The 26,209-nt window shown below is 55.6% G+C and overlaps 1 protein-coding gene across 2 annotated transcripts in view; it reads left to right on the forward strand.

Moving 5' to 3' along the window:
- Positions 1–443: 443 nt before the first annotated feature.
- MARK4 (microtubule affinity regulating kinase 4) overlaps positions 444–26,209 on the forward strand; it is a 30,729-nt gene continuing 4,963 nt past the window's right edge. Inside the window, exons 1-14 of one of the 2 annotated variants that reach the window (XM_045845139.1) lie at positions 444–715; positions 5,051–5,251; positions 7,276–7,329; positions 7,419–7,467; positions 8,179–8,244; positions 8,327–8,397; positions 9,553–9,609; positions 11,847–12,083; positions 15,186–15,305; positions 15,738–15,837; positions 17,069–17,178; positions 17,284–17,443; positions 20,686–20,903; positions 25,100–25,203. In XM_045845139.1, the coding sequence (XP_045701095.1) occupies positions 665–715; positions 5,051–5,251; positions 7,276–7,329; positions 7,419–7,467; positions 8,179–8,244; positions 8,327–8,397; positions 9,553–9,609; positions 11,847–12,083; positions 15,186–15,305; positions 15,738–15,837; positions 17,069–17,178; positions 17,284–17,443; positions 20,686–20,903; positions 25,100–25,203 (1,598 nt within the window). In that variant the 5' untranslated portion in view covers positions 444–664. The remainder of the gene's footprint in view (positions 716–5,050; positions 5,252–7,275; positions 7,330–7,418; positions 7,468–8,178; positions 8,245–8,326; positions 8,398–9,552; positions 9,610–11,846; positions 12,084–15,185; positions 15,306–15,737; positions 15,838–17,068; positions 17,179–17,283; positions 17,444–20,685; positions 20,904–25,099; positions 25,204–26,209) is intronic. The other variant, XM_045845138.1, reaches the window with a different exon arrangement.

Consider the following 26,209-nt stretch of genomic DNA (forward strand, 5'->3'; position numbering starts at 1 on the left):
CATCTTTCTCCGTGTGAGTCCCTCAGTCTTTGTCTCTCTCTGTGTCTCTGGTCTCTCTTCACATCTCTGTCTCTTTGTATGTGTCTCTCTCTCCCTACGTTTCTCCCTCTCTTTTTTTGTGTCTCTGCGTCTCTGGCGCTCTGCCTTGGCGTTTCCCTCGCCTTCCCTTCCGGTGAGTCTCCTCCACGCTCCTGTGAGAACATGCTCACCCTCAACGCGCTGCAACCTGCCTCCGCCCCCGGAGCCCCCGGCCCGCCCCGGGCTGCGCCTTTAAGGGCCGGCGGCAGGGGGCGGGGTCTCGGCGGCCCCGCCCTGCCCGCCCCTCCCCCTGACGTCCCTTCCTTCCCGGCCCCTCCGCCGCCTCCCTCCGCCGCCGCCCGGGCCGGCTCCGCGCCCCCTCCCCGGCCCCCGCCCGCCCGTCCGCCTGCCCGCCGCCGGCCGCCCCTATGGCGCCCTGGGCCCCCACTGCGCGGGGCCACTAGGACCCTCAGCGTCCCCTTCCCTCCCCCTCCCTGCCCCCTCTCCCGCCGCGTGAACCCGGGTGTTCGCGGCACCCAGCTTTTGAGCTCGCGTCCCCAGGCCGGCGGGGGGGGAGGGGAAGAGGGGACCCCGGCACCCCTGTCCCCCCCCACCCGGCCGCCCAGTCCCCTGGGACCCGGAGAAAATGTCTTCGCGGACGGCGCTGGCCCCGGGCAACGATCGGAACTCGGACACGGTGAGTAGGGCCCGATCTCTGGGGCAGCCCCGGCCAGGTCTGTCCGCCGAGCCCCTGGACCTGCCGTGCCCCTCGCCGCGCGGGCCCTGCCCTCGTTTCCCGGGCCCGGCCCGGCCCGCCACCTCCCGACCCCCGCGCGCACTTCCAGGACTTTCGACCCTCCCCCACTCCTCAGCCTGCCGGACCCCCGGGGCGCCCCTCTCTCGGGACCCCTCTCGTCCCTGTGCAGACCGCTTCCGCTCGGGGCTCTTCCCTCCAGGAAGCCCCCTCCCCTGCCTTCCAGGACCCCTCCCTTCCCCGGTGTGTTCTTAAGCCCCTTCCCCTTCAGGCCGCCCCGCCGCGACCATTGGCCCCCTCCCGGATTTGCAGGGCTCCTGACCCCAAGGCCCAGCCCTGGCCGTCTCGCAGGAAGGCCTGGCCCAGTCCTGCCTCTGGCTCCGGCCTTTCCGGCCGGATCTGGGTGCCGGGTTCCCCAGGAGCCCCCTTCCTCTCATTCCCAGCCCTCCGCCCCTCCTGCTCCTGTGGGCACCCCCTCGCAGGAAGCCGGTTTCCACCTTTCCCTGGCCCAGGGCCCTTTCCGTCTTGTTCAAGGTCTCTCCACTCCCAGGCCTGGTCCCCATCTTCTAAGCAGCCCTGTCCCCGGATTCCCAGCACCCCAGGTCCCCCAGACGCTACTGGACCCTCTCTGGTCTCTTCCTCTCCCAGGAAGCCTTGGCCTCCAACTTCCAGGCCCCCAGCCCAGTCCCGGATTTCTAGGCCCTGGACCAGCCTGACTCCAGGCCTCATCCTCCCTGTGTCAACTCAGCTTCAGGCAAGCCCCCTCACCAAGCCCTCCACCCCTGGATGCCCACCTTGTCCAGGCCCTTCCTGCAGGATGCTGTCTCTGCTCCTGGACCTCCAGGGCCCTACCCCTCCTCCTGCCTTAGGGCCTCCCTTTTCGTGGCACAGGTCTGGCCTCCCAGGGAAGCCCCCTCCCCAGCTTCAGAGGTCTTTCCGAGCTCATAGGGCCTGGCCCCACATCCTGTTTCCAGAAGACTCCTGGGCTCCAAGCCTCTGGCCTTGCCCTGGCTCTCAGGTCCTCTTCTCTTGTCTTCTGGAAGCCTCCTTCCTCCCCAAGTTTCTAGACCCCTTGACCCCACGGGCTCAGCCTTTATTTCTCTGGGCTGCCCCTCATCCCAGACGTGCGGGCCCCAGAGCTTTCTCTGGTTCCAAGGGCTACTCCTGCAAAACCCCTTCTTTGACTTCTAGGAATTCCCCCAAGCCCTAGGCCCCAGGCCCAGGGATCGTTGGCGCCTGACTTCCACTGCCACATGGCTTCGACCTTTCCTATTATCCCCAGGTCTCCCCCCTCCCCGCCCCCCTTCCCTATACCACAACCCAGAACAACCCTGGGGAGACCCTGCCTCCTCATTTCCCTGGTTTCTGATTGCTCTCTGCTTCTAAAGACTCACCAACCAATACCAGACTCCTCCCCAGCTGGGGTCTTTGTCCCTTTCCCCCAGGCCTTGTGCCAGGTCCCTGCTCCCACCAGCCCCACTCTCCTCCCAGGTCCCCACCAGAGAGATTGGTCCTTGCAGGACCCTTCCCCACAGAGATCCCCACCGCTGCTGCCGCCACCCATGCTTCAGGCCAGACTCTGGCTGGGAGTCTCTGGGGAGAGACCCCTTCCCCACCCACCCCTCCAGTCACTACAGAAAGTGCCAGAGAGCCCACAGGCCCAAGTTCAAGTGCTGGCTCTGCCAGCCAGTCTGTGCCGTGCCCTCAGACCTCGGGTTCTCCCTCCCCGGGACTCAGTAGCTTGCCCTGGAGAATGGGGGCGATCCCTGGCGCCTGTCAGAGGACGACTCGGGACTGTACGGGCGCAGCCGGGCGCACAGGATGCGCGCTGCACATGTTCACACTGTTGTGACTGTGGGTATGAGTCAGATGGCCACGGATTCTCAACCCAGGGCTGTCCCAGTTGTTGCGTGAACTTCCAGATCCGCTCCCTGCTCGGAGCCTCCCTTTACCTCTCCGCCGGCCCGTGAGAGTACCTCCCTGTTAGGGTTGTTTCAAGTAGCCCGGGAGATTATGTGAGTAAGAGGCACAGGGTCAGCCATATTGTAGCGGCTATTATTATTGCTATTGCTTTGCTTATTCAGGCAAGCATGGATTAAGTCTAGTTTCTATCCCTCCCTAGCTGTGTGACCTCAGGGAAGTGACCTCACCTCTCTGAACCTCAATTTACTCGTCTGTAACGTTGGACTCATACGAGCCCTTCCTCCTTTTGTCGTCTGGATTTTCGGGGAGTGGGGATATGAGGAGGTCTAATCCCCTTCTCTCCTCCCCTCCCAGTTCTACTGTGTGAGACCTGAGTGTCAGTCCTGGCTGGGGCCACCTCGCAACCTCTGGAGTCTGAGGTTGCAGCCCCCTGTACTGCCAACTGGTTACCACGTTGATAGCCACGTGGGGTCATGCTACCCCACCCCAAGTTCCAGGCCCCCCACTCCCAGCCTCTCGGGAGGTTCCCTAGCAACAGGCCTGGTGTTGGGGCGCCAGCCGGCGGGAGGGAGCCGGGCCAGCTGGTGGTGCCAGCCAATTTTAGCTCCCGCCCCCGGCCCCTGGGGGCTTTGTCACCCACTGCCCCAGCTGCCCCTTGCAGGGGTTCCTCAGCCCCGCTGCCTTCAGTGGGTGCCAGCCCACACCCAGTTGGCTCCCCTGGTGCCACCTGATGGGGATTCTTCTTCGAGCTGTTATCTCCGTGGGGATCCGGGGCCTTATCTGCCAGAATCTCCACTTCCCTTCTCCCCGCCCCAGGAGGCCTGGGGTTGTGAGCAGCCCAGTGGAATGTGGGAGAGAGCTCAGCATCCAGGAGTCTGCGGGGCCAGGTTTGAATCCCAGGTGCTCTGCTTCCCCTGCCCTGTGACCTTGGGCAAGATGCTAATCCCACCTCGGCCTTGGGATCCCTGTCTGGGGAATTGGCATCGTGACACGGGAGGCCAGGGCTCCAGCAGGGGAGGTTCTTCCTGCCCCGTACTCAGAACTTTGTATCTCTGCTTCCTGAGTGACCTTGACAAGGCCCAGTGTGTCCCCGAGCCTCAGTTTCTCCTCCGGAACACGAGGAGGCAGCGCCGCTCGTGAGGGCTCTGGGAATCAGATGTGAGTGACGTGTGTACGGGCCCGGGGCTTCCCCTGGTAGAGGCCGAGCGATGAAAATGACGGGGCAGTGTGAGACAGAGGCTATGGCGGCGGCGAAGGGCATCAGCTCTGAGGGGACTCTGGGCTCGGGTCCCGGCTTGGGCCTCAGTTTCCCTACGTGTAAAATGGGGAAGATGAGGCATCATTGGCTGGCACTCATTAAATGCTGGTCATCCCCCCTCCTAGGTGGCCTGGCAGATCTCCCCGCAAGGAGCAGCCCCTAGCCTCAGCCGGCCGCCTGCCTGCCCTCCTTTCTTCTGCAGCTTTCTGGGCAGGGCGCAGGGTCTGAGCGGAGCTGCTCAGCCTGGGCCTACGGCTGCCTCAGTCGCCCGCACCTTGGGCCCCAGCCCTGAAAGGGAGGCACCATCCCTGAGGCTCACAATCAGGACAGGGCAGCCTTGAGCAGGCAGGTGACCTGCAGGAGAGAGAGATGGGGCGGCAGGAACAGAATGCTGGGCACAGACAGAGGAGCGATGGTCGCGGAGACAGCGGGTCAGAGCTGGAGTGAGACACGGGGTTTTATTGGGCGGGGGGTGCAGCGAGGGGACTGGCATGTTTTGGGGGAGGATAACAGTGGGGGCAGAACCATGTCAGGCAGAACGGGAGGTTCTTGGTGACTGTGTTTGGAGTTGAATCGGGGATCGGAAGAAATTGTTAGGGCACTAAACTGGAAATAAAACATGGTATTGGCTTTGGGTTTTGGAAGAGAATTTGGGGGCTGCAGTGGGGACAGCGATGGAGAAAATAGGGTGTTGGAGGCAGTGAGGGTGGGGGGGAGTGTCAAGACCAGGTCGAGGTCGAGGTCAGCGCTGGTGGGGGTTGAGGCTGCAGTGTTTGGAACAAAGTATCTCGGCCGATGGAGGTCCCGGTAATTACGAAGGGAAGGTGTGGGCACGGGGACAACAGGGAGGGCTGAAGGAGAGACCTGATGTCTGGGGACCTGGCTGCTGCAGAGTTGGCGGGGGCCCAGAGTTTTTGTTCTTGGAGGCGTCTTTCTGTAGAGAGAGATTGGAGACCCAAAGGCCTCTCGCTTCGCCCTGGCTTGGGCTTGTAAAGCGGCCGCAGCTGCTGGAGTTAACTGCTCCAGCGCTGGGTCCCGCTGAAGGCGGGGTCTGCACAGGCGCTGCCCCCCCCTCATGCTCCGTCTCCCCCACCCAGCATGGCACCTTGGGCAGTGGCCGCTCCTCGGACAAAGGGCCATCCTGGTCCAGCCGCTCCCTGGGCGCCCGCTGCCGGAATTCCATCGCCTCCTGCCCCGAGGAGCAGCCCCACGTGGGCAACTACCGCCTGCTGAGGACCATCGGGAAGGGCAACTTTGCCAAAGTCAAGCTGGCCCGGCACATCCTCACCGGCCGGGAGGTGAGTGGCGGGGATGGGTGCGGCTCGGGGGATCGGTCCCGAGGCACTGGTGCTGTATGGGTGATGGGACATGGCGGGCTTGGCCCTTGTTTTCCTCTACGGCCTCAGGGAAGTCCCTGCCTCTCTTTGGGACACGACATCTGAGATTTCTCCAGAAGAGCCCATGGAGGAGAAGAGAACTAATTTCAGGCATCCTTGAAATTGTCTGGAAACTTCAAATCACAGGCAGAGCTGTGTGCTGTGTTTTTAAGAATTCCTGTACCTTTTGTAACCTTGTGTCTAAACCTGGGCAACCTCCCTGTGATAACGGTGGACTTTGATGCCACCAGATCTTCAATGATCTCCAGGAGAACACAGTGTTCATTGGCCTTCTCAATGACACATGCACCTTGCCTCCCCTCACAGAGCAGGCGGGTGTCCTAAGTATGGCAACATTGTTGCAGCCAGGGCCCTCGCAGTTGCTGGAACCTAGGTGTGACACCTGTACGTCAGCTAAACGGGAAAAGAGGTGGTGGGTGGGTTCCTGACTCCTCTGCACCCCCTTTGATTTCAGAGCAAGTGATGGGCGTGATTCCTCCTGCCTGGGAGGAGCTCTCTCCTGCCCTCTCCCTGTCTGCGCCACACTCACACAGACACTAGGCCCCAGTGGCTTTATGGGCAAACCCTGCCAAACACTCCCATTTCATGGCAGTCCTTCCAGGACTGAAGAAAGAGGTGCCACTGCCCAAATGATGTCACATGCTAGTTCGACAGGGACTGCAGAAGCAGATAAGAAATAAATTCATGGGCTAGCCTCACGTGGGAACGTAGATACAGAACCCAGAGCGAGCCGTGTGGTAACAAAGCTGGGCTCATCCCGGGGATGCACAGTTCCTTCCAGACTCACAATTTATTCCTGTATTTCGCCACGTTCACAGATTCAAGGAGAGAAACCATATGATCGCCTCGGTACTGGCATACGAAGTGCCTGACAGAATTAAAAACCCATTCGTGAGCCTCTGAGGAAAGCCAAGGGACCCTCTCCCCCACAGAGGACACGTCATTCACCTTCTGTGCCTCTGGAATGCGATTCCAGGGGTTTCTCAGAGGACTGGGGTCTAAGGGGGCGGGGCCTCCGGGGGGCGGAATTCTGTCTAACAAGATAAATATAAGGAGATGTCAATAACATTCTGATTGTCCCCCATGATTACTGCCTCAAAGCTCTTTTAAAACTATATATAGCCCTGGCTGGTGTAGCTCAGTGGGTTGAGCACCAACCTGTGAACCAAAGGGTTGCCAGTTCGATTCCCAGTCAGGGCACATGCCTGGGTTGCAGGCCAGGTCCCCAGTAGGGGGTGCATGAGGGGCAACCACACATTGATGCTCCTCTCCCTCTCTTTCTCCCTTCCTTCCCCCCCTCTGGAAATAAATAAGTAAATAAATAAATAAAAATCTTTTTAAAAATAAACTTATATATATATATTTAAGTTGTACATGTTCAAGGGGTAGACTCCGTTAGGCTGTATAGGTCCATATCCCAGGCCACAAACTTAGTAGCCACATAACCTTGGCCAAGTAACAGGATGGCTCCATGCCTCAGTTTCCCCATTGGTAAGATGGGATTCGTTCTCGCAGCCGTCTCACAGGGGTGTTGTGAGGGTTGAGAGAGTTACCATTTGTAATGCGTGTAAACCGGGGCCTGGTGCATGGGACTGGTCAGTAAACGTTAGCTATAGTTTTTATTTACTGCTCCACAGTTTGTGCATTAAAACAAAGATGTGATGGATGAATGGTATGAGCCGCCCTCCCAAAGGGCCCCCTCAAGGTATCGGTCACTCTCACACACTCAGATGAGCCCCTGGAGCAGCGCCACGCAGGCCCCACTAGGGAATAGGGAATTGTTCCTTATAAAAGTAAGGGCAGCTCTGGACACGGTGAGAAGAGCATGTGCAAAGGTCCTGAGGCCCAGATTCCCATCCACTAGGAATGGCCAGGGTGATCTGAGTTGGGGCACCTTGACCTTTTCCCCCTCCTTTGACCTCCAGGTTGCCATCAAGATCATCGACAAAACCCAGCTGAACCCCAGCAGCCTGCAGAAGGTGAGGCCGGGGAGAGGGAGAGCGTGGGGGTGCGGCTGGGAGGAGGGTCCTCAAAACCAGCCACTCTCATCTTCCTTCCTTTCTTCCAGCTGTTCCGAGAAGTTCGTATCATGAAGGGTCTAAATCACCCCAACATCGGTGAGGAGGGGAAGGGAGTGGGCCCCGAGGCTGCCCACCAGGGCCCATGGGAAAGGAGAGGGTCAGGGGCGTGGGAGAACTGGTGGTTATCATTGTCAGAAAGAGCTGGTTTTCTCCCAGCAGTATCTCTGCTGGCTCTGTGACCTTGGCCAAGTCACTTAACCTCTCTGAGCATCAGTTTCCTCCTCGGTAGTGCGAGTGATAGGAGGACCTACATCAAGGTCATTGTGAGGATTGGATGTGATCGTGCATGCAGAACACTCACTTCAGAGTTAATCTGTGGGAGCCGGGCTGATTATTGTCATCAGTAGCAACCATTGTCATTGTCATCAGGCAGGGGAGAGAGAGAGAAAGGGCTCTTCACCAACAGGAGCAGGATTTGGCCAGGCCTGGATGTGGCCGCACGATTTATTTATCCTTTGTATGTTTACTCAGTAAATATTTATTGGGGGCCCACTATGTGTCAGATGTTGGGGACCCAGTGGTGGAGGAAACAGGCACAGTCCTTGGCCTCTTGGAGCTGAGCTGATGTGCTTCTGAGAGAGACAGTAGAAAGGGTTGTGAAGTGGGGCTGAGGAGTGGGAAATCTGCCATCAGTAGGGAGCCATTGAGTATTCTTGAGTAAGGGGTGCCATGGTCTGGCATGTCTGCATAGTTACTGAGTGTGGGTGGTGGCATCCTCCATGACCGCCTTCCCTCTGCCCATTGCAGTGAAGCTCTTCGAGGTGATCGAGACCGAGAAGACACTGTACCTAGTGATGGAGTATGCAAGTGCTGGTGAGGCCCCTCCCCTACCCACCCTGCTCCCTGGGCACCCCCTCCGTGCCCCGCCCTCACCCCCTCGGCCTTTGCCCTGCAGGAGAAGTATTTGACTACCTCGTGTCGCACGGCCGCATGAAGGAGAAGGAAGCTCGAGCCAAGTTCCGACAGGTAGGGGTTCCAGCTGCAGGTGGGGCTGGGAGGGGTGCCTGATTGCTGGGCGTGGTGACAGAGGCGTGGCTTAAGTCTGGGTGGGGGTGAAGCTGGAGAGTTGGGTGTCCATGGGTGTGCAGGTGCCCAGGTGTGAGGCTCTCCAGGTGTAGGTGTGCAGGTGCCCCATTCAGTGGGTGACAGAGGCAGGCAGGAGGGAGCCCAGGTGTGCAGGTGTCAGGTATGCAGGTGCCAGGGCGCGCCCAGTGTGTCGGAGTGTGGCTAAGAGGGCTTGGAGGTACCGGGGTGCTGAGGTGTGAGTGCAGGAATGTGGATTCAAAGATATGGGTGCCCGGGTACACAGGAGCATAGACAGGTGGGTAAAAGCGTGTATGGCAGCCTGAGTGTCCAGGTGAGGGGCTCAGGTGCATGTGTAAGTCGGCGGGTGAGAGGGCATGCGGTGCCGGGGTATCCAGGTGTGGGGGAAGAGGGCGTGCGGTTCCGGATGTGTGGCAGTGAGGATGCACAGGTGCAAGAGTGTGGGCGGGGCCCAGGTATGGGTGTGTGGGTCGTGTGCTGTAAGGATGTCCAAGTGGATAAGAAGGTGTGTCACTCTGGGTGTGTGGTGATGAGGCGCACGTGAGGGTGTTCAGGGGCTGGGAAAAACACGCGGCTGTGAGGGTGCCCCCATAGCTGAGCGATCACCAGGTGGGAGGGTTCCATGGGTAGAGGGGCCTGAGGAAGGGTGTCAGTCCACAGCTGTCCAGCGGCCCTGGCGCAGCTGTACAGGGAGTGGGGGACTTCCGGCCCTGAGTGTTGGGCCACCTACTGGTCTCGACCTTCTCATGCATGTGTCCGATGTGAAAGTCAGAAGGGGGCTGGTCCTCGTGTCTTAGTCCTGGTCCTAGTGCCAGCGTCCCTGCCAGGTGGGCATCCTAAAATCTGGTTGTGAAGGCGTCTGGGTGTCTGAGTGGAGGTGAGTGTCTGTGGAGGCCCCACGGCCCTCCCAGCTGTGGCCGAGTCAGGGTGCAAGGCCCCGGCATCTCCGCCTGTGCCTCGGCGCAGCCTGGGGCCCAGGGACTCAGCTGTGAGTTGGGCTCACAGGGTCTCCGAGGAAGGCTGAGGGGTTCAGGGGCCACAAGTAATGGACCTTGCCTCCCCTCCCCGCCTCCCCAGATTGTATCGGCTGTGCACTACTGTCACCAGAAAAACATTGTCCACAGGGACCTGAAGGTGAGCCCCCCGACCCCGCTGGGAGCTCCCAGCTCAGCCCACCTCCGGTCCCTCGGGGTCCCCCTCTACCCTCTACCACATTCCCCACTTTCCTCCTCGTGCTTCTCCCTGGGAGGCCGGGGCCCCTTGCTCTTTCCCAGGCCTTCTGTGGCAGAAGCAAGGCCATCAGATGAGCGAGTCGGGGGTGGGGACCAGCAGAGCAAACAAAGGGGAAGAAACAAAGTGTCTAGAACGGCCCACGTTGCATGTGTACTGGGCGAGGACACTGGGCTGAGATGGAGTTCGTCACTCTCAGAGCCTGCAGATTCTGGGTGTCTCTCAGACTCGAGAACATTCAGGAATCTTTGAGAATTGATGCCCACAGGGTCTGAGACTCCAGGGCATCTCAGAACTTGAGAAGGACCTTTGTGTGAGAACCCTCAAGGCCAGCGCTCATCAGGGAAGGGTCTCCTCGCCCGGACCCTGCTGCCTGGCCAGGCCCCTCGAGTAGCTCCGGTCCCGAGTCCCCGGTCCACACCTCCCACCCGGAGAGAACCTCACACCTTAGGACTTCTTGTGTTAGACCAGAGAGACAAAACATTTGGCCCAAATTAACTTCTCTTGACTGTGATTTCTTGAGCCCTACTATGTGCCAGGCTCCGTGCATTAAGGAGGTGCTTCTCGAGATTCTTCAGGGAGGGACCAGGTTTGTGTTAGTGTTTTCCATCCCCGGTCCCGGGTGGTGTGGAGTGCTACTTTTGTAAAGTGCAGCAACGAAATGAAAAAAGATGTAACAAAATACAAGCCAAATTTTTACAAGTATACTTAGATTAAAAAAAAACAAACAAACATAAAATTGCCCTGTCAAATGGCTGTGGAAATTTCTGAACACCCCCTCCCTCTGGGCTGCCCTGACCCCACACTGCCCCCTGAGGGAGCATCATCCCTAAGGTGCCCTGTGAGGGTAGCATCAAGTGTGAAGATGAACCTGGAGGAGGCACGCCCCCTGGTGGAGGGTTCAGGAAGTGTCTAAAAGGGATTTCAGGATCTGGCTGGTGCACCAGGGACCAACCCAGATGTGGGGCTGAGGCTGGCCAGATGCCACAAATGTCACCAAGGAGCTAGACTGAGGTTTGGGGAAGATCTGTCTGAAGTGTGTGTCTTTGTGGATTTTATCCCCATGTTGGGTCAGAGGCAGGAAGGGGTGGTACCAAAATACAGCAAGAGCTAAGGGGACCACGAGGAACCCGGATTCTGGTGGCCTGGCTAGGATAGGGCCGTGGCTGGCACGGGCCCCCCGTGGGCAGGATTCTGAAGGGTGGGTGTGAGCGTTGAGTTGTAGGCGCAAAGCTGGGAGAGCCAGGGTGCTGAGGCACCTTCCACGCTCAGGCTGTGGAGAGGCCAGGTCTTTCGGGTCCCAGCTCTGCTGCTTCCCCGCTGTGGACATGAGGCAGCCTCCCTGAGCCTCAGTGAGGGGAGACCCCTCACTGGTGAGGGGTCACCAGTGAAGTGGCGATTTCAAGAACACGTGCCTCCAAAGGCAGCCACGATACAAAAAACTTGCTGAGTGCCGACCACATCATCCCTCACGCCGTGGTAGGTGCTTCACGCTTCACCCCACGGCCGCCTGTGAGGCAGGTGCTGTGACTACCCTCAGCTGACGTATAGGGAAACTGAGGCACAAAGAAGTCTGGTGACCCACTCAAAGTGACACAGAGGGTGAGTGGCGGAGCTGGGATTTGGAGCTGGGATTCGATGCCGAGATTCTCCCAGAATCTGTACTCTTTTCCCTGTGTTATGTGGCCAGTCTTAAAATAAGTAGTCCATGAAGCCTGGAACATAGTAGGTGTGTAATACGTTTTGGATAAAATGATTGTTTTCCCTTTTATGGGTCTTGAGCAGTCAGTCCTCATTTTTTATTCTGCTGGGTAAACTGAGGCTCAGAGGACAGGGCCCAGCTCTGCTGAGCACGTGAGGCAATAATAGCTAACCTTATATAACATGCTTGATGGGTACAGAGTTTTGTCCCATAGGCCTTCCGTGTAGATTAACTCACTTAATTCTCTAACAGCCCTGTGCATTGGAACTGCGATTATCCCCATTCTATGGGTGAGGAAACCGAGGCCCAGAGAGCGAAGTCACTGCCCAGGGTCACAGGGAGGAAGGGGCAGGGCCACAGTCAGTCCAGCTGGGCCAGCTCCAGCCCGGGCTCCCGCCCACCACACGTGTCCACCCTCTGCCTTCTCCCTCCCCACCAGGCCGAGAACCTCTTGCTGGATGCCGAGGCCAACATCAAGATCGCCGACTTTGGCTTCAGCAATGAGTTCACGCTGGGCTCGAAGCTAGACACGTTCTGCGGGAGCCCCCCGTACGCTGCCCCGGAGCTGTTCCAGGGCAAGAAGTACGACGGCCCGGAGGTGGACATCTGGAGCCTGGGCGTCATCCTGTACACCCTCGTCAGCGGCTCCCTGCCCTTCGATGGGCACAACCTCAAGGTGCTGGGCGGGGCTGGTGTGGGGTCTCCCTCTCCCTGGGGGGTCTCTCCGAGCCTCGGCCCCCCCCACGCCTCCAGTGCAGAGGGGCAGGGCTGGCCCCACGCCATATGAAGGTAGAGGTGGAGGCAGGGGCCGGGTGGCCAGCCCAAGTGGACCATGCTGTGTCCACTGGGGTTCAGGTCATGGGCTTTGCAGCTGGTGAGCTGAGGTTCAAGTCCCAGCCCACCATCCGTGGGTCAGGCTGCATTAGGTTTGCCCATATTGTGTGAACCAGAGAGGCAGACACCCATGCCTTGCACACACGCCACCCCACAAGCCCTCCTCGGAAGCATGCTAAGTTGGAAAAGCCCATCACAAAAGGCCACGTGTTGCATGCTTGCGCTCCAGTGCAGTGTCCGGGGCAGGGCTAGTCCCAGGAATGGGGAGCAGACCAGTGTTCACCGAAGCCCGGGGAGGGCGGGGAAGCTGGCGACAACACAGCCTGAAACCGACTGTGGTGATGCCTGGCACAGCTCGGGTTCCACGAGAAACCGTGGACTATGCACGTCACACACCAACCCGCCCCCGCGGGCCCACGTTTCAGCAGCAGAGCCAGGCCAAAACCCACACGGATAAGCGCAGCCTGTCATTTCGGACGCCGGCCAGTGCTACCCAGGCTGGGGGGAGGGGTGGGGAGGGCGGGTGGCTTTTAGCATTGTGGTTTCCCTTTTTCTTTGAGCTTTCTGTTCTGAAACACTGAAATATCGCTGGTCTGCAGAAAAGCTGCAGAACTAGAACAGGAAACAGTGTGATGCCTTCCAGGTGACACGCCCGCCGCCAGCACGGGGCCACGTGTGTCGTGTCTGTGCGTGCTCACGGTGCGTCCCGTGACCTGGGCGTCAAGGGGGCGGTTGGGAGTTAGTGGCGGACACAGTGTTCTTTAGCCCAAAACGACGACATACAGCAGGTGTTGTCCCCCAAGATCAGGGCATTTTCTCGTCCGCTGTGACACTCAGGAAATTCAGCGATGGTGCAGCCATGGCCTCTCACTCACGGTCTGTAGTCAGACTTCACCAGTAGTCCCGAGAGTACCCCCGGTGGCTCTTCCTCCTGCTCCGGCATCTGCTCGGGCTCCTGCGCTGTGCCTGCTTGCCCCGTCCTTTCATCTGGGTCACTTCCTCCGCTTTCTGTGTCCTCCTGACGTGGTGCTGCAGCCATGTGCAGCCACATGCAGGCCAGTTATGTTGCAGGACCTTGCTCAGTGGGTCACCCCGCGCGTCCTCCCCATTGGGTCCGGGTGGGAATTCCATGGCAGAAATGCCCAGCCCTGCTCCATGCAGCCCATGGGGGTGGTCAGGGGTCCAGGGAAGTCCTTGCTGAGGATAGGCCATCAGAGCAAGAGACCCTTCTTCACCGCGGGCTTGGCCAAGCGGCCGGCCCCTCTGAGCATCAGTGTCCCCTGTGTTCAGTGAGGGCTATGAAGTGCCAGCCTGGTAGCAGCGGTGCACGGACTTGCCGAGACAAGGCGGGAAAGTGCTCACTATCAGAGTAATCTCGCTGAGCCCTGAGCACGAAGCCAAGAGACCTTTGCAAAGGACCAGGCCAGCAGCTCAGCACCCCAGGCTGTTGTTACCTCACTGGCTCTAGGCCCTTGTCACTTCGCTGGGTGAAGGAGACACAGCTGGGGACAAATCTCGGCTCTGTCATTTCCTTGATGAATGACCTTGGACATGTCTCTTTCTGAACCTCGGGTCCCCCATCTACAGGTGGGGACATAAAGAGAATCCACTTGTAGCCACAGTGGGTATATAAAGCCCTTCTCTAGGCCCTGGCATCTGGCTGGGGGGTCCCACTCGGGGGCATCTCTGGAGGGAGCGGCCGTGGCCCTGTGGCTGCTGCTCTCCGGGCCGGGACAGGTAGTGTGGTGGCGGCGGTTACACGACTCTCCGGAGCCGCCACTTTCTGGCTGTGCAGTCCCAGGGCAAGTGACTTAACCTCTCCAGGCCTGTTCCTCCCCTGGGAGATGGGCATCACGGCCCCGCTCCACAGCGCTGTCATGAACACGGACGTGACATGCGCGAAGATCTCGGAGGCCTGCCCACTCAGTGCGAGTGCTCTGAAAGCGATACTTGCTCGTATGAAATATTAACGACCCTTTGGGCTGTAACGATCTTCGGACCCAGGAGGCTTCCCAGGCACATGCCTCTTCCAGCCCAGGCCCCTCCCCTCTCCTCCCCCATTTTCTCTCTTTTTCTGTTCCTTATTCAGGATGGAAGGGGCTCTCCCTGGTCCGCCATGCCATGTAGCATAGACTTTACTTTCCCTTTTTTCCCCCCAAGATTTAAAAGTTTATTTTTAGAGAAAGGGGAAGGGAGAAAGAGAAACATCGATGTGTGGTTTCTTCTCTTATGCCCCCAACTGGGGACCTGGCCTGCAACCCAGGCATATGCCCTGACTGGGAATCGAACCGGCAACCCTTTGGTTCACAGACCAGTGCTCAATCCACTGAGCCATTCCAGCTAGGGCTATTTTCTCTTGCAAGGTCAGCATATAAAGGAGAGCTTATCTTTTGAGACTTCCAGGTCCTGGTAGCTCTTCAGAAAGGCAGACACATCTTGGGGGAGGTATGAAGGATGGAGGGGTAGAGGCAAGAGCCCCCTCCTGCCTCCCCTTTTGCAAATCTAATATTTAAATAGCACTTGCTCTGGGCCTGGCAGGCCCTAGGACTTACTTCTTTAAACCCATTCACACCCTGGCCTGGGAAGGAGGTGTTTACAGATAAGGAGACTGAGGCCCAGAGGCTGATACAGTTTCACTTTCTTGCCTCTTACCTGGCTTCTGCAGTTCCCTTTCTCTGGAAGGTCTCCTCTGATTGAAAGGTTGTGTAGCTTTAAACTGGTATTTGTATTTTTGAAAATTGCCGCAGTTAGTAGCGTGCTCCCACTTTACAAGTGGGGGACTGAGGTCAGGAGGGGGTGGGGTTCCGCCCACCTCGTGCAAGGCTGGGACAAAGATGAATGTGTGTGTGTGTGTGTGTGTGTGTGTGTGTGTGTGTGATGGGTGGAGAGGCAGGGTGGACCCCTCCCCCAGTAACGCCATCCGTCCGTCCCCCTGCCCGCCCAGGAGCTGCGGGAGCGAGTCCTCAGAGGGAAGTACCGGGTCCCTTTCTACATGTCAACAGACTGTGAGAGCATCCTGCGGAGATTTTTGGTGCTGAACCCAGCTAAACGCTGCACTCTCGAGGTACGCCTCCGGCCCCATGCCCCTCCCACTGCAGCCGCCTCATCCACACCTGCCCTGTCCCCTGCCCACCTGCCTAAGATCCACTGCCGGAAGGTGCGGAGGGAGCCGGGCAACCCAGGAAAAGGCCCCAGGCCAGTCCTGACACCATCCCTCACCCAACAGCCTCGCCCACTCCCCACCATGCCAGTAATTAGCTAATGAGCTTCTAGGATAATTACAGGGTGCTAGGGGCCCAGATGATGCTGTGGGGGAGCAGGGCGGGAGCACAGCATCAGGAGGCTCCGGCAGGGGGTGGGGTGGGGCTAGGAGGTGCTAGTTCTCTGGAAGCCCTCAATTCTGGGGAGTTAGACCTTGGAGGTGGGAACCTGTGTTTTTCCTGGTTTCTCCTGACATCCGTCTTCCTCCTTCCCTGTCCTGCACCGATCCCTGCAGCAAATCATGAAAGACAAATGGATCAACATCGGCTATGAGGGTGAGGAGTTGAAGCCATACACAGAGCCGGAGGAGGACTTTGGGGACACCAAGCGAATCGGTGAGGGTCTGGGGGCGCGGGTGCCCCACCTCTGCAGAGCCAGGGTGGGGGGGGGGGCTTCCTAGCACCCACCCCTTTGGTTAGTGCATCAGGGAAGTTTGCAGGGCCGTTGGGAGAGCAGGGAAGTCTAGGCCCCAGGCCCTGTCCTGCCCCTTTCTAGCCGTGTGACCCTGGGCAAGCGGCCTCCCTTCCCAGCGCGTCTGTTTGCTTGTCTGTACAATGGAGTATTCCTAGAACCTCTCTCACGGTGTTATGAGTATCGAGTGAGTGCATCTGCATACAGCACTTTGCATTAGGCAGGTAGTGAGTGCTGATGTGTGTTAGCTCTGACCAGTAAGACACAGAAAGATGTCCCACGTCACCTGCAGAGAGTTTGGGCACGAGTCCTCGGGAATGGGAATGTTTGGGGAAAGCCCCCAGCTTGGTACGTGCCCCTCCCTCTACTCCTTTGGTCCCGGTCCCTCCAGCCTAGAACCTTCCAACACTTGGCCCTTCGAGCATTAGCCCCGGGAGAGCCCCGTGGGGACCGTGTAGTAACCCCCATTCCGTAGCTGAGGAAACCGAGGCCCCTGTCAGAGGGGGCTGCCATCATCAGGACATTCACAGTTGCAAGTAACAGGAAACCCATGCCATTCTGGCTTAAGCCAGAGAACGAGAGATCGAACCATATGAAATTGCTGCTGTTATAGTTTAAAAATTGTCAATACCCACGGTCTCATAGGGTTTAACCTAATAGTGGTAAGTTATTCACATATAACTGGAAAGGCCTTCAGACACGGCTGGATCCAGGTGTCAGAAAGAGTTGTTGAGACTCCTCTAAGTGGTGGCTTTTCTCCCCACCCCCAGGAGCAAGGTGGTGACAGCTAATCCTAGTGGCCTGGACACTTCACCAGGAAAGAGCCACTTCCTAATGTACCAGGAAAAGCACTAGGCTGGTGCCCATTGGCTGCCCCTGAACCAATCCATATGGCCTAGGAATGGAATGTTCTGATTGGCCAAAACTGGGTCATATGATGCCCACTATGAACCAATCAGTGGGACTTTGGGTATGGAACATGCTGATTGGCCAGACCTGGGTCACATGCCTGAGTGGGAAAGGAATGCTGTGCCAGGGAAGGTCAGGGCAGTGCTGGCAGAAGGGGGATGGGCAGGTGCTGGGCTGGCCAAAGAGCAGGACTTGCTAATGTGGAAGGGAAGGGGAGACTGAACCTCCTCTCTGCCCTTCTCTCAGAGGTGATGGTGGGTATGGGCTACACTCGGGAAGAAATCAAAGAGGCCTTGACCAGCCAGAAGTACAATGAAGTGACCGCCACCTACCTCCTGCTGGGCAGGAAGACTGAGGTCAGAGGTGCCGGGGTGTTCGGGATGTGCGATGCCTGGGGTGGAGGGCCCTCTGCGGCAGAGGGAACACGGGGCTGAGGCTCCTTGTCTGTCGTCCTCCCGCAGGAGGGTGGGGACCGGGGCGCTCCAGCGCTGGCCCTGGCAAGGGTGCGGGCGCCCAGCGACACCACCAACGGAACCAGCTCCAGCAAAGGCACCAGCCACAGCAAAGGGCAACGGAGTTCCTCTTCCACCTACCACCGCCAGCGCAGGCATAGTGACTTCTGTGAGTGTGACCCCACGCCCGCACACGCTACCCCAGCCCCCGGGCCTTCGCCCTGTATGACTTAGGGTTCTCCGGCTGGCAAGTGACAGAAGGCTGCTCCAGCCAATTGCATCAAAGAGAGGGCTTTCTCATAAAGATGTGGGAACGCTGCATGGAACTCGGAGGCAGGAATTCGCAGCCAGGCTCAGGGAAGGATGAGAAACTGGGAAAAACAGGAAGATGCAGAGCACTATATTTTGCTTGCTCTCTGCTCATTTGTTTTTTCCTCTCTCTCGGTTCCTTGTGTCTCAGTTTCAAAAGAAACCAGCTCAAGTTGCACCTGGAAATGTCGTTAGTTCAGTTGTCAGGGATAGAGCTCTAATACAGGGTCGCATTGGGATTCATCCACTGTGGTTGGGGCAACAGGAGGACACAGTGTGCAAAGTGGCTGCGGAGAGCTTGCCCTCAGGCAGCTTCCCCACATAGAAAAGACAGGAGGCCTTTCCTTACCAGTGGAAAGGGGCTGTACAGACACCTCATTGTACCCCACATTGTATACCTGAACGTGACCCCATCCCCTGCACAGAACAAATAGACACCGCCGCAGGTTAGGCACGGAAACTCCTGAGAGGTCTCTTACCTACACCCTCATCCAATGTTAATCCTCCCCGCTACGTTTGAACAACTTCATTAAGAGATAAATCACATACCATATAATTCACCCATTCAAAGTGCACAATTCAGTGGTGTTAATATGTTCACAGAGTTGTGTATCCATCACCACAATCAATTTTAGAACATTTTCATTAGCCCCCACCAAATCCCTGCTCCACACTATCCCACCAGCCCCTGACAATGAACCTGCTGTCTGCCCTTGGACATTTTGTATAAGTGGAGATACACAGTATGTGACCTTCGTGTCTTGCTCCTTTCACTTAGGACTATGTTTTCAAAGTTTCTCCATGCTGTAGCCTGGATTTGTGCTCCCTTGCTTTTAATTGCCCGACATCCCATTGCCTGGAGAGACCACGTTTTATTCATCCATTTACCCGCTGATGGACCTTTGGGCTGTTCCCACCTTTTGACCCCTGTGAATAATGCTGCTGTGAATGCGTACGATTTCTTTTTTGTGGACATACGTTTTCACTTCTCTCGGGCATGTACCCGGGAATGGAATTACTGGGTAATATGCTACTGATCTTACATATGACAGCTGCAGGAACGGCCCTGCCTCTCACCAGGGCTGAAGCTCTTTACTCTGGGTCGGGTGCTAGTGCGGGAGAGGAGGGTCAGGACACGCAGCCCTACCTGAGCAGGATGTGCGTGGTTCTGGGAGGTCCAGCCATTCTCGTCCCTGGGGTCTCCCCACCCCGAAGAATAGCAAGATTGGCCCAGGAAGTCCCCGAGAAATTCGTAACTCCCACATCCTGTGGTTAGAACGTGGAACCCTCCAAAACTCCACGTGGAGACCTGGGTTGCGAGGGCGTTCGGGGCCAAGGATCGTGGGCGGTGCCCGTGTCTGTCATTGTGGAGCTTTTCCTGTGTGGTTCTGGAATTTGGACCATTAAGGCTCCTGAGGATGTAACAGAAGTTCCTGTCTGAAGTTCTAGAATATGTTTAACCCCCTGGTTCTGAAACCGTACATTCCTAAGATGTTCTAAGGGGCGAGATTTGTTCTGTTCTGTTCTGTTTTGTTTTGTTTTGTTTTCATCTTTATTGTATTTTTTCCTTCCATTACCATTTAGTGCCCTTATACCTCCCTCCCACCAGCAATCACTACATTGTTGTTCTTGTCCACGAGTCCTTTTTGGTTCTGTTTTTGAAATTAAAACAGCCGCCCTGGCTGGCATAGCTCAGTGGATTGAGCGCGGGCTGGGAACCAAAGTGTCCCAGGTTCGATTCCCAGCCAGGGTACATTCCTGGGTTGCAGGCCATAACCCCCAGCAACCGCACATTGATGTTTCTCTCTCTCTATCTCCCTCCCTTCCCTCCCTAAAAATAAATAAATAAAATCTTAAAAAAAATAACCCACAGAGAGGTGGCTTTAAAAAAAAACTGTTTAAAAAAAAAAAACAAAAACAGCCAACATGCCTCAGAATTGGATAGTACAGTAAGTTTTCATTCAACACATTTCTGCAAGCCCTCCAAACTTGTTCTCCTTGGAAACAGCCCCTGTTACTGGTTTTATATCAATTCTCTTGAAGATGTTTCATTTATAAACATATAAAAGCATAGGTATGAAAAGAAGGAGAAAGAAAAGGCACATCTAAAGATATAAAGTCTATGTTAACATGCCCTGGCTAAGTGGCTCAGTTGGAGCATCATCCCACCACCAAGTGGTTGCAGGTTCGATCCCCGGTCAGGACACAGACCCACATTGTGGGTTCGATCTCTGGTTGGGGTGCATGCAGAAAGCAACCAATTGATGTTTCTCACATCGCTTTTTCTCTATCTCCCTTTTTCTCTAAAAATCAGTAAATATATCCTTGAGTGAGGATTAAGAAAAAGATGTAAATACTATGTTAACATATTAGTTTACTATAAAGACAATATTCTCCCCTGTGATGTAGATGATAGCCTTTTGGATGTGTTCATATATAAACAAGGAGATAAAAATAAGCAGATATGTGTGGATATGCACTCCCCTCCTTTTCATTAAAAATTTTAAAAATTAGTTTTACACAGAGGGGAAGGGAGGGGGAAAGAAAGGGAGAGAAACATCAATGTGTGGTTGCCTCTCGCACGCCCCACACTGGGGAACCTGGCCCACAACCCAGGCATGTGCCCCAGCTGGGAATTGAACCGGTGACCCTTTGGTTCACAGGTCAGCGCTCCATCCACTGAGCCACACCAGCCGGAGCCCCCCTTTCTTACATAAATGATGGCATCCTCTAGGCCTGCTTTGCATTGCGTTGTACAGATCTCTCTCTTGCTACACGAGGAGTTTTATCACCCCTCTTTATGGCTGCATAATCCGCTGTGTGGAAGTACCTTGACTTATTTCGCTGTTCCCCTGTTAAGGGCTATTCAGGTAGTTTCCCATCTTTGGGCCTTAAAAAAAAATTTAAAAACACAATCCACCCCCGTTTCTATGCATCGTGTCATTACTGTGGAGCTTCCGGGTCAGAATATGCGCACATGTCGTTTTGGCAGGTGTTGTCAGAATGCTGTACGCGAGGAATTCGAAGGTTCCTGGGATCACCCAGAGTAGATTCTGGCTTTTCCAGGTGACGCCAGCCCTAACTGTCCCCTTCTTCCACCAGGCGGCCCATCCCCCGCACCCCTGCACCCCAAGCGCAGCCCAACCAGCACGGGGGAGGCGGAGCTGAAGGAGGAGCGCCTGCCGAGCCGGAAGGCGAGCTGCAGCGCTGCCGGCAGCGGGAGCCGAGGGCTGCCCCCCTCCAGCCCGATGGTCAGCAGCGCCCACAACCCCAACAAGGCAGAGATCCCAGAGCGGCGGAAGGACAGCACGAGCACCCCCGTGAGTCGCCGGGGCAGAAGGGCAGGGTTGGGGTTATGACCGCCTGAGGCCCAGCCTACAGAGGCCGCTGGGCTCACAATTTTTCAAATCCCAGTGTTTCCCATGCTGTCTTCAGGCCACCACACAGGACTCCGTGCTACTTCCATTCATTCATTCAACAGACATTCATTGAGCGTTCTCTCTTTGCCTCATCTTGTGCTCGATGTCGGTGCGTAAATCACCGTTCAGTGTCGGAAAGAAGCATGCAACGAGTGGGAAGGATTTAATTCAGGGAATTAAGTGTGGTCCTTACAAAACTGTAAGGAGGGCTGGAGGGCCGGGCAAACGACTAGACCTCTGGGTAAGACACCTTGTTACAGCACATGAGACCCACCAAGGGAGCTTTCACCTCTGAGGCTACCTCCAGCCCCACTGAATTCAAATCACATGGTCACGGCTGCAGTGCAAGACCCAAAGACTTCATCCTCGACCAGAAGGGCTTCTTGGCACCCAGTGGTCTGGAGATTGGGCACTGGGGCCTTGCCAAAGCAAAGACCCTCGTGACCTGGTGTATGTGAGCAAAGATCAAAGTGGGGAGGACGGTGGCTGCCCCCCGGATTCTACCTTCTAGATGTTCTGAGTGCAGGTTGGCAGCTCCCACTCCTGCCGAGAACCTGCACTGTAGATGCCTCTGGGGAGGGTAGTCTTTGGCTTTCCCTGCTTCTGCAGCTCCTAGAATGTACGGTGCGGGCTGAAGGAAGCAAAACCCCTCAATATGGGGGCACAAGGGAGGTGGGTTATAGGGAAGTGGTCAGGAAGCCACATAGACCAAGTTCGGCAAACTGTGTGTCCTTGAGCAAACGAATGACTTTACCTCTCTGAGCTTCAAACGCCACCCTGTGCAAAGAGCGTATGAAGAAACGGGATGAGTTCCCGTCAAGGTGGAAGCGTGGGTGGACATGCTTCGCCTCCTCACACAACCACAAAAAGGAATTACAACTAGATCTCAAAACAAAAAACACCCAAAACTGTCAGAAAATCGAACTGTATGGAAGTCCAACCAAGGATTTAAAGAAGATGCATTCACCCAGACGGGGAGGAGGGGCGGAGACACAGAGAGGGAGGGGCCGTGACTCGGTGTGGCGCCCAGAGGCAGGGGCGGTGAAACTGCCCGGTCAGTCCGGCGGTCATGTGTGGTGGATGAAAATCGGGAGGGACACCTTGGAAGCCAGCAATCCCAGCCCCTGGCCAGACCGCACAGCCCAGAGTTCCAGGGCCAGGAAGATAAATCTGTGTAACTTCTGGCTGTAAAAACGAGTAGGGGTTAGAGCAGTGGAAGAAACTGCCAGATTTTCCAGAAACTGCTTAAAGGGCCTGCACGGTCTTAAAATGTACACAAACCCACCCACTCTGGGACTCACCACCAGGGCAAGAGCTGGAAGGGTACCAGTGGCATTTGGAAAGTGAAGTGACTGGAAACGGGATGAGTGCTGGGCAAACCTCCAGAAGCCAGGCCCCTCCCCACAGCCCCCTCCCCACAACACAGCCACAAAGCGGTGAAGCAGGTTGCCCCACTCTGGTGGTTACCTAAGGCTCCACCCCACACAATTTACAGGTGGCTTTTAGAGGGAATGAAAGTAGCTCTACCTAACACATAGAAACAAACACAGGGAGGCTACCAAATTGAGGAGACAAAGAAATATGGCCCAAACGAAAGAACAAATCAAAATCCCATAAAAAAAATAAACGAAAGTGAGATAACCAACCTATAAGATGCAGAGTTCAAAACACTGGTGATCAGGATGCTCAAAGAAATTGCATATAGCAACAGCATAAAGGAAGAAATGAAGGTCACACTAAGTGAAATAAAGAAGAATCCACAGGGAACCAGTAATGAAGGGAAGGAAGCTGGGATTCAACTCAACAATTTGGAACATAAGGAGGAAATAAACAACCAACCAGAACAGAAAGAAGAAACAATTTAAAAAGAAAAACAGGATAGTATAAGAAGACTCTGGGACATTTCCTAATGTACCAACATCCAAATCATAGGGATGCCGGAAGAGGAAGAAACTAAACTTATTTGAAAAAATAATGAAAGAAAACTTCCCTAATTTGGCAAAGGAAATAGACATACAAGTCCAGGAAGCACAGAGAGTCTCAAACAAGTTGGACCCAAAGAGGACCACACCCAGATACATCATAATTAAAATGCCAAAGGTTGGAGATAGAGAATCTTAAAAGCAACAAGAGGAAAGGAGACCATTACCTACAAAGGAGTTCCCCTAAGACTGTCAGATGATTTCTCAAAAGAAACTTTGCAGGCTAGAAAGGACTAGTGAGAAGTATTGAGAGTGAAAGAGAGCAAGGACCTACAATCTAGATGACTCTGTCTAGCAAAGCTGTCATTTAGAATGGAAGGGCAGAGAAAGTGCTTCCCAGACAAGGTAAAGCTAAAGAAATTCATCATCATCAAGCTATTATTACATGAAATGTTAAAGAGAGTTTAAGAAAAAGATCAAAACTATGAACATTAAAAGGGTAATAAATTCACAATTATCAACAACTGAATCTTAAAAAAAAAAAAAAAAAAGGCAAACTAAGCAAACAACCAGAACAGGGACAAAATCATAGATATGGAGATCACATGGAGGGTTATCAGCTGGGAAGGGGAAGGGAGAGAATGGGGCGAAAGGTAGAGGGAATAAGAACCGTAATTGGTAGGTAGGAAATAGATGGGGGGAGGTTAAGAACAGTGTAGGACATGGAGAAGTGAAAGACCTTACATGCACGACCCATGGCCCTGACTAAGTTGGGGGAGCGCTGGAGGGAATGGGGATGCTGGGCAGAGGGGGTACCCTTGGGATAACTGTAATAATGTAATAAAACAGACTTTTAAAAGAACACCTGGCATGTGGAAAAAAAAAGGAAGAAACTTGGGCTGTTGTGAGGTGAGCGTCTGTACATCGTGTACCTCACACAGTGCCTGCCTCGGAAGGCACCCACCGAGGGCTACTGTTACTGTGCAGGCGAACCTCCACCGTAAGAAGCTAGAAAAGGAACGGCGGATGAGCACCCAAAAAAAGTAGAAGGAAGGAAGTAATAAAGAGGAGTCGATAAAGGGGGAAACAGATGTACAATAGAGAAAATCAACAAAGTCAAAAGCTGGTTCTTGAAAAGATGAATAGCCCTGGACAGTGTGGCTTAGTTGCTTGCAGTGTTGTTCTGTACACTGAAAGGTTGCCGGTTCGATTCCCAGTCAGGGCACACAGCTAGGCTACAAGTTTGATCCAAGGTTGGGCGTGTCCGGGAAGCAATCAACCAGTGTTTCTCTCCCTCTTTCTCCCTTCCTAAAACCAATAAACATCTTTTAAAAAGAAGAAAAAGATTAATTACAGCAGTGGACCCCCTAGCAAGACTGATTTTAAAAAGTAGCAAATATGAATGGTCAATATCAGAATGCAAAAGAGAACTATGTTTTTACATCAGACCTTCCCTTAAAAAATGAAATTCCAGACCCAAATGGCTCTAAACGTGGAATTCTTCCAAATGATGAAATAAAAAACACCAATCTTAGACAAACCACCTGAGGTCAGAGAGAGGGATCACTTCCCAGTACGGCTGACACGGTGACGTGCTCCTGGCAGGCTGTTTCCTGTCCTCGGAGAGCTGGCAGTTTTGTGCCAGATAAGTTCGTGCCAGTGAACAGATGTTGACAATACAGAGTGAACCAGGCCGCACTGGGGAGGCACCTGACTCAGCCCGGGGCGGGGGCGGGGGTAGATCAGAAGTGACACCTCAGACGTGCTTTGCAGTGAGTCAGGGGGAAGGTAGGAGGAATATCCAAGCAGATGAGACAGTCTGTGCAGAGAGGAGAGATGCGGTGTGGCATGAACATACTTTACAGAGTTCGGATGGACTGTCCCAAGGGGCGGTGGAGCGGGGAGAGAGATGGACAAGGCTGCCCCCTGGACCCTTCCCCACCCTGCCCCTTCCTCCTCTCAGTGCAGCGGCCCCTTGGGACTCGGCCCTGATGGCTGGGACGCCTGGCGAAGCTCGTGTCTTTGGGTCCTTCAGCCCAGAGTAAACCGCCCATTTACACACCAGCCTCTGCCTCATTCACAATGAGGGAGGCCGGGGTAGGGGGGTGGTGGGAAGTGAGGGGGCAGGGGTGTCCCCACACCCCCTCACTCCCCTGTGGGCCTTGTCTCCCACAGAGCAACCTCCCTCCCAGCATGATGACCCGCAGAAACACCTATGTTTGCACAGAGCGCCCGGGGGCTGAGCGCCCATCGCTGTTGCCAAACGGCAAAGAAAACAGGTACGGAGGGGGCGGCAGCGGAGAAGGGGGTGTGGGGGCAGGGCAGGTGAGCAGGGTGCCCCTTGATCTAAGACGATAGATGTTGGGGGAGGGGGGATTGCGGGACTGGGGAATGTGTATCTGCCCCCCCCCCAGGAACCCACCTCTGCCCGCACCCCCCCCCCCGCAGTCCTCCCCCCTCGATGAATTAATCAGTCATCAGGACAGGGAAGCTGCCCGCCCTGTTCTCTGCCTACGAGCCTTAGAAATCAGAGTTGATTTTTTTTTGAATGATCCATTTTTAGAGCTCAGAAGCCCCAGGATGGCACAGCTTCCACATCCTCTGGCTGGCTTGTTTTCAAACTTATTTGCTCCAGTCTGTTCGGTCTCCTTCAGCTGGCAAGTGAGGGAAACTGGTGCAGACCGGCTGCAGCGTGAGAGGGAGTGAAGTCGCTCCTGTCAGAGTTCAAGTTGGGGCGGGGGCTTTGGGACAGTGACACTGCTGCCCCCGCAGGACTGTAGGGTTACACAAATAACTCATCAAGCAGTGACCATGTGCCTGGCCTCTGGACCTTAGCTGGTTGAAGGCCCCTAACCACTCTGTGAGGGAGGAGCACCTGGTGTCTGTTTTCTAACCGAGGAAATGAGACCCGGAAGGTTAGGCAGACCGTCCCGGCCACACAGCTGGTGACCGAAGGGGCAAAGATTCTAGACTGACTCTAGAATCTGTATTGCACCCATTATAATGCATGGCCTTCCAGTTCTAGTCAAGAGATGTGCACAGTCAGATTATAGACTCAGCTGCTGAAACGAGGAGACCCCAAGGTATTGTGGCTTAAATGAGAGGGAGGTTTACTCCTCTGTGGCGTGGTCATCCAGGGGCAGGTAGGCGGGGTCCTCCAAGGACCCAAACTGCTTCTGCCATTTTCATTGTGAGGCTCCAGCTCCGGGCCTCAGGCCACCACAGCAGTGGGCAGCATTTCCCAACCAGCCAGAGGGGCCCGGAAAGAAAGTAGAGGGCAAGCAG

Source organism: Phyllostomus hastatus, unplaced genomic scaffold, assembly GCF_019186645.2.
Source record: "Phyllostomus hastatus isolate PE091 unplaced genomic scaffold, TTU_PhHast_1.1 phas_contig_468, whole genome shotgun sequence".
NCBI lineage: Eukaryota > Metazoa > Chordata > Mammalia > Chiroptera > Phyllostomidae > Phyllostomus > Phyllostomus hastatus.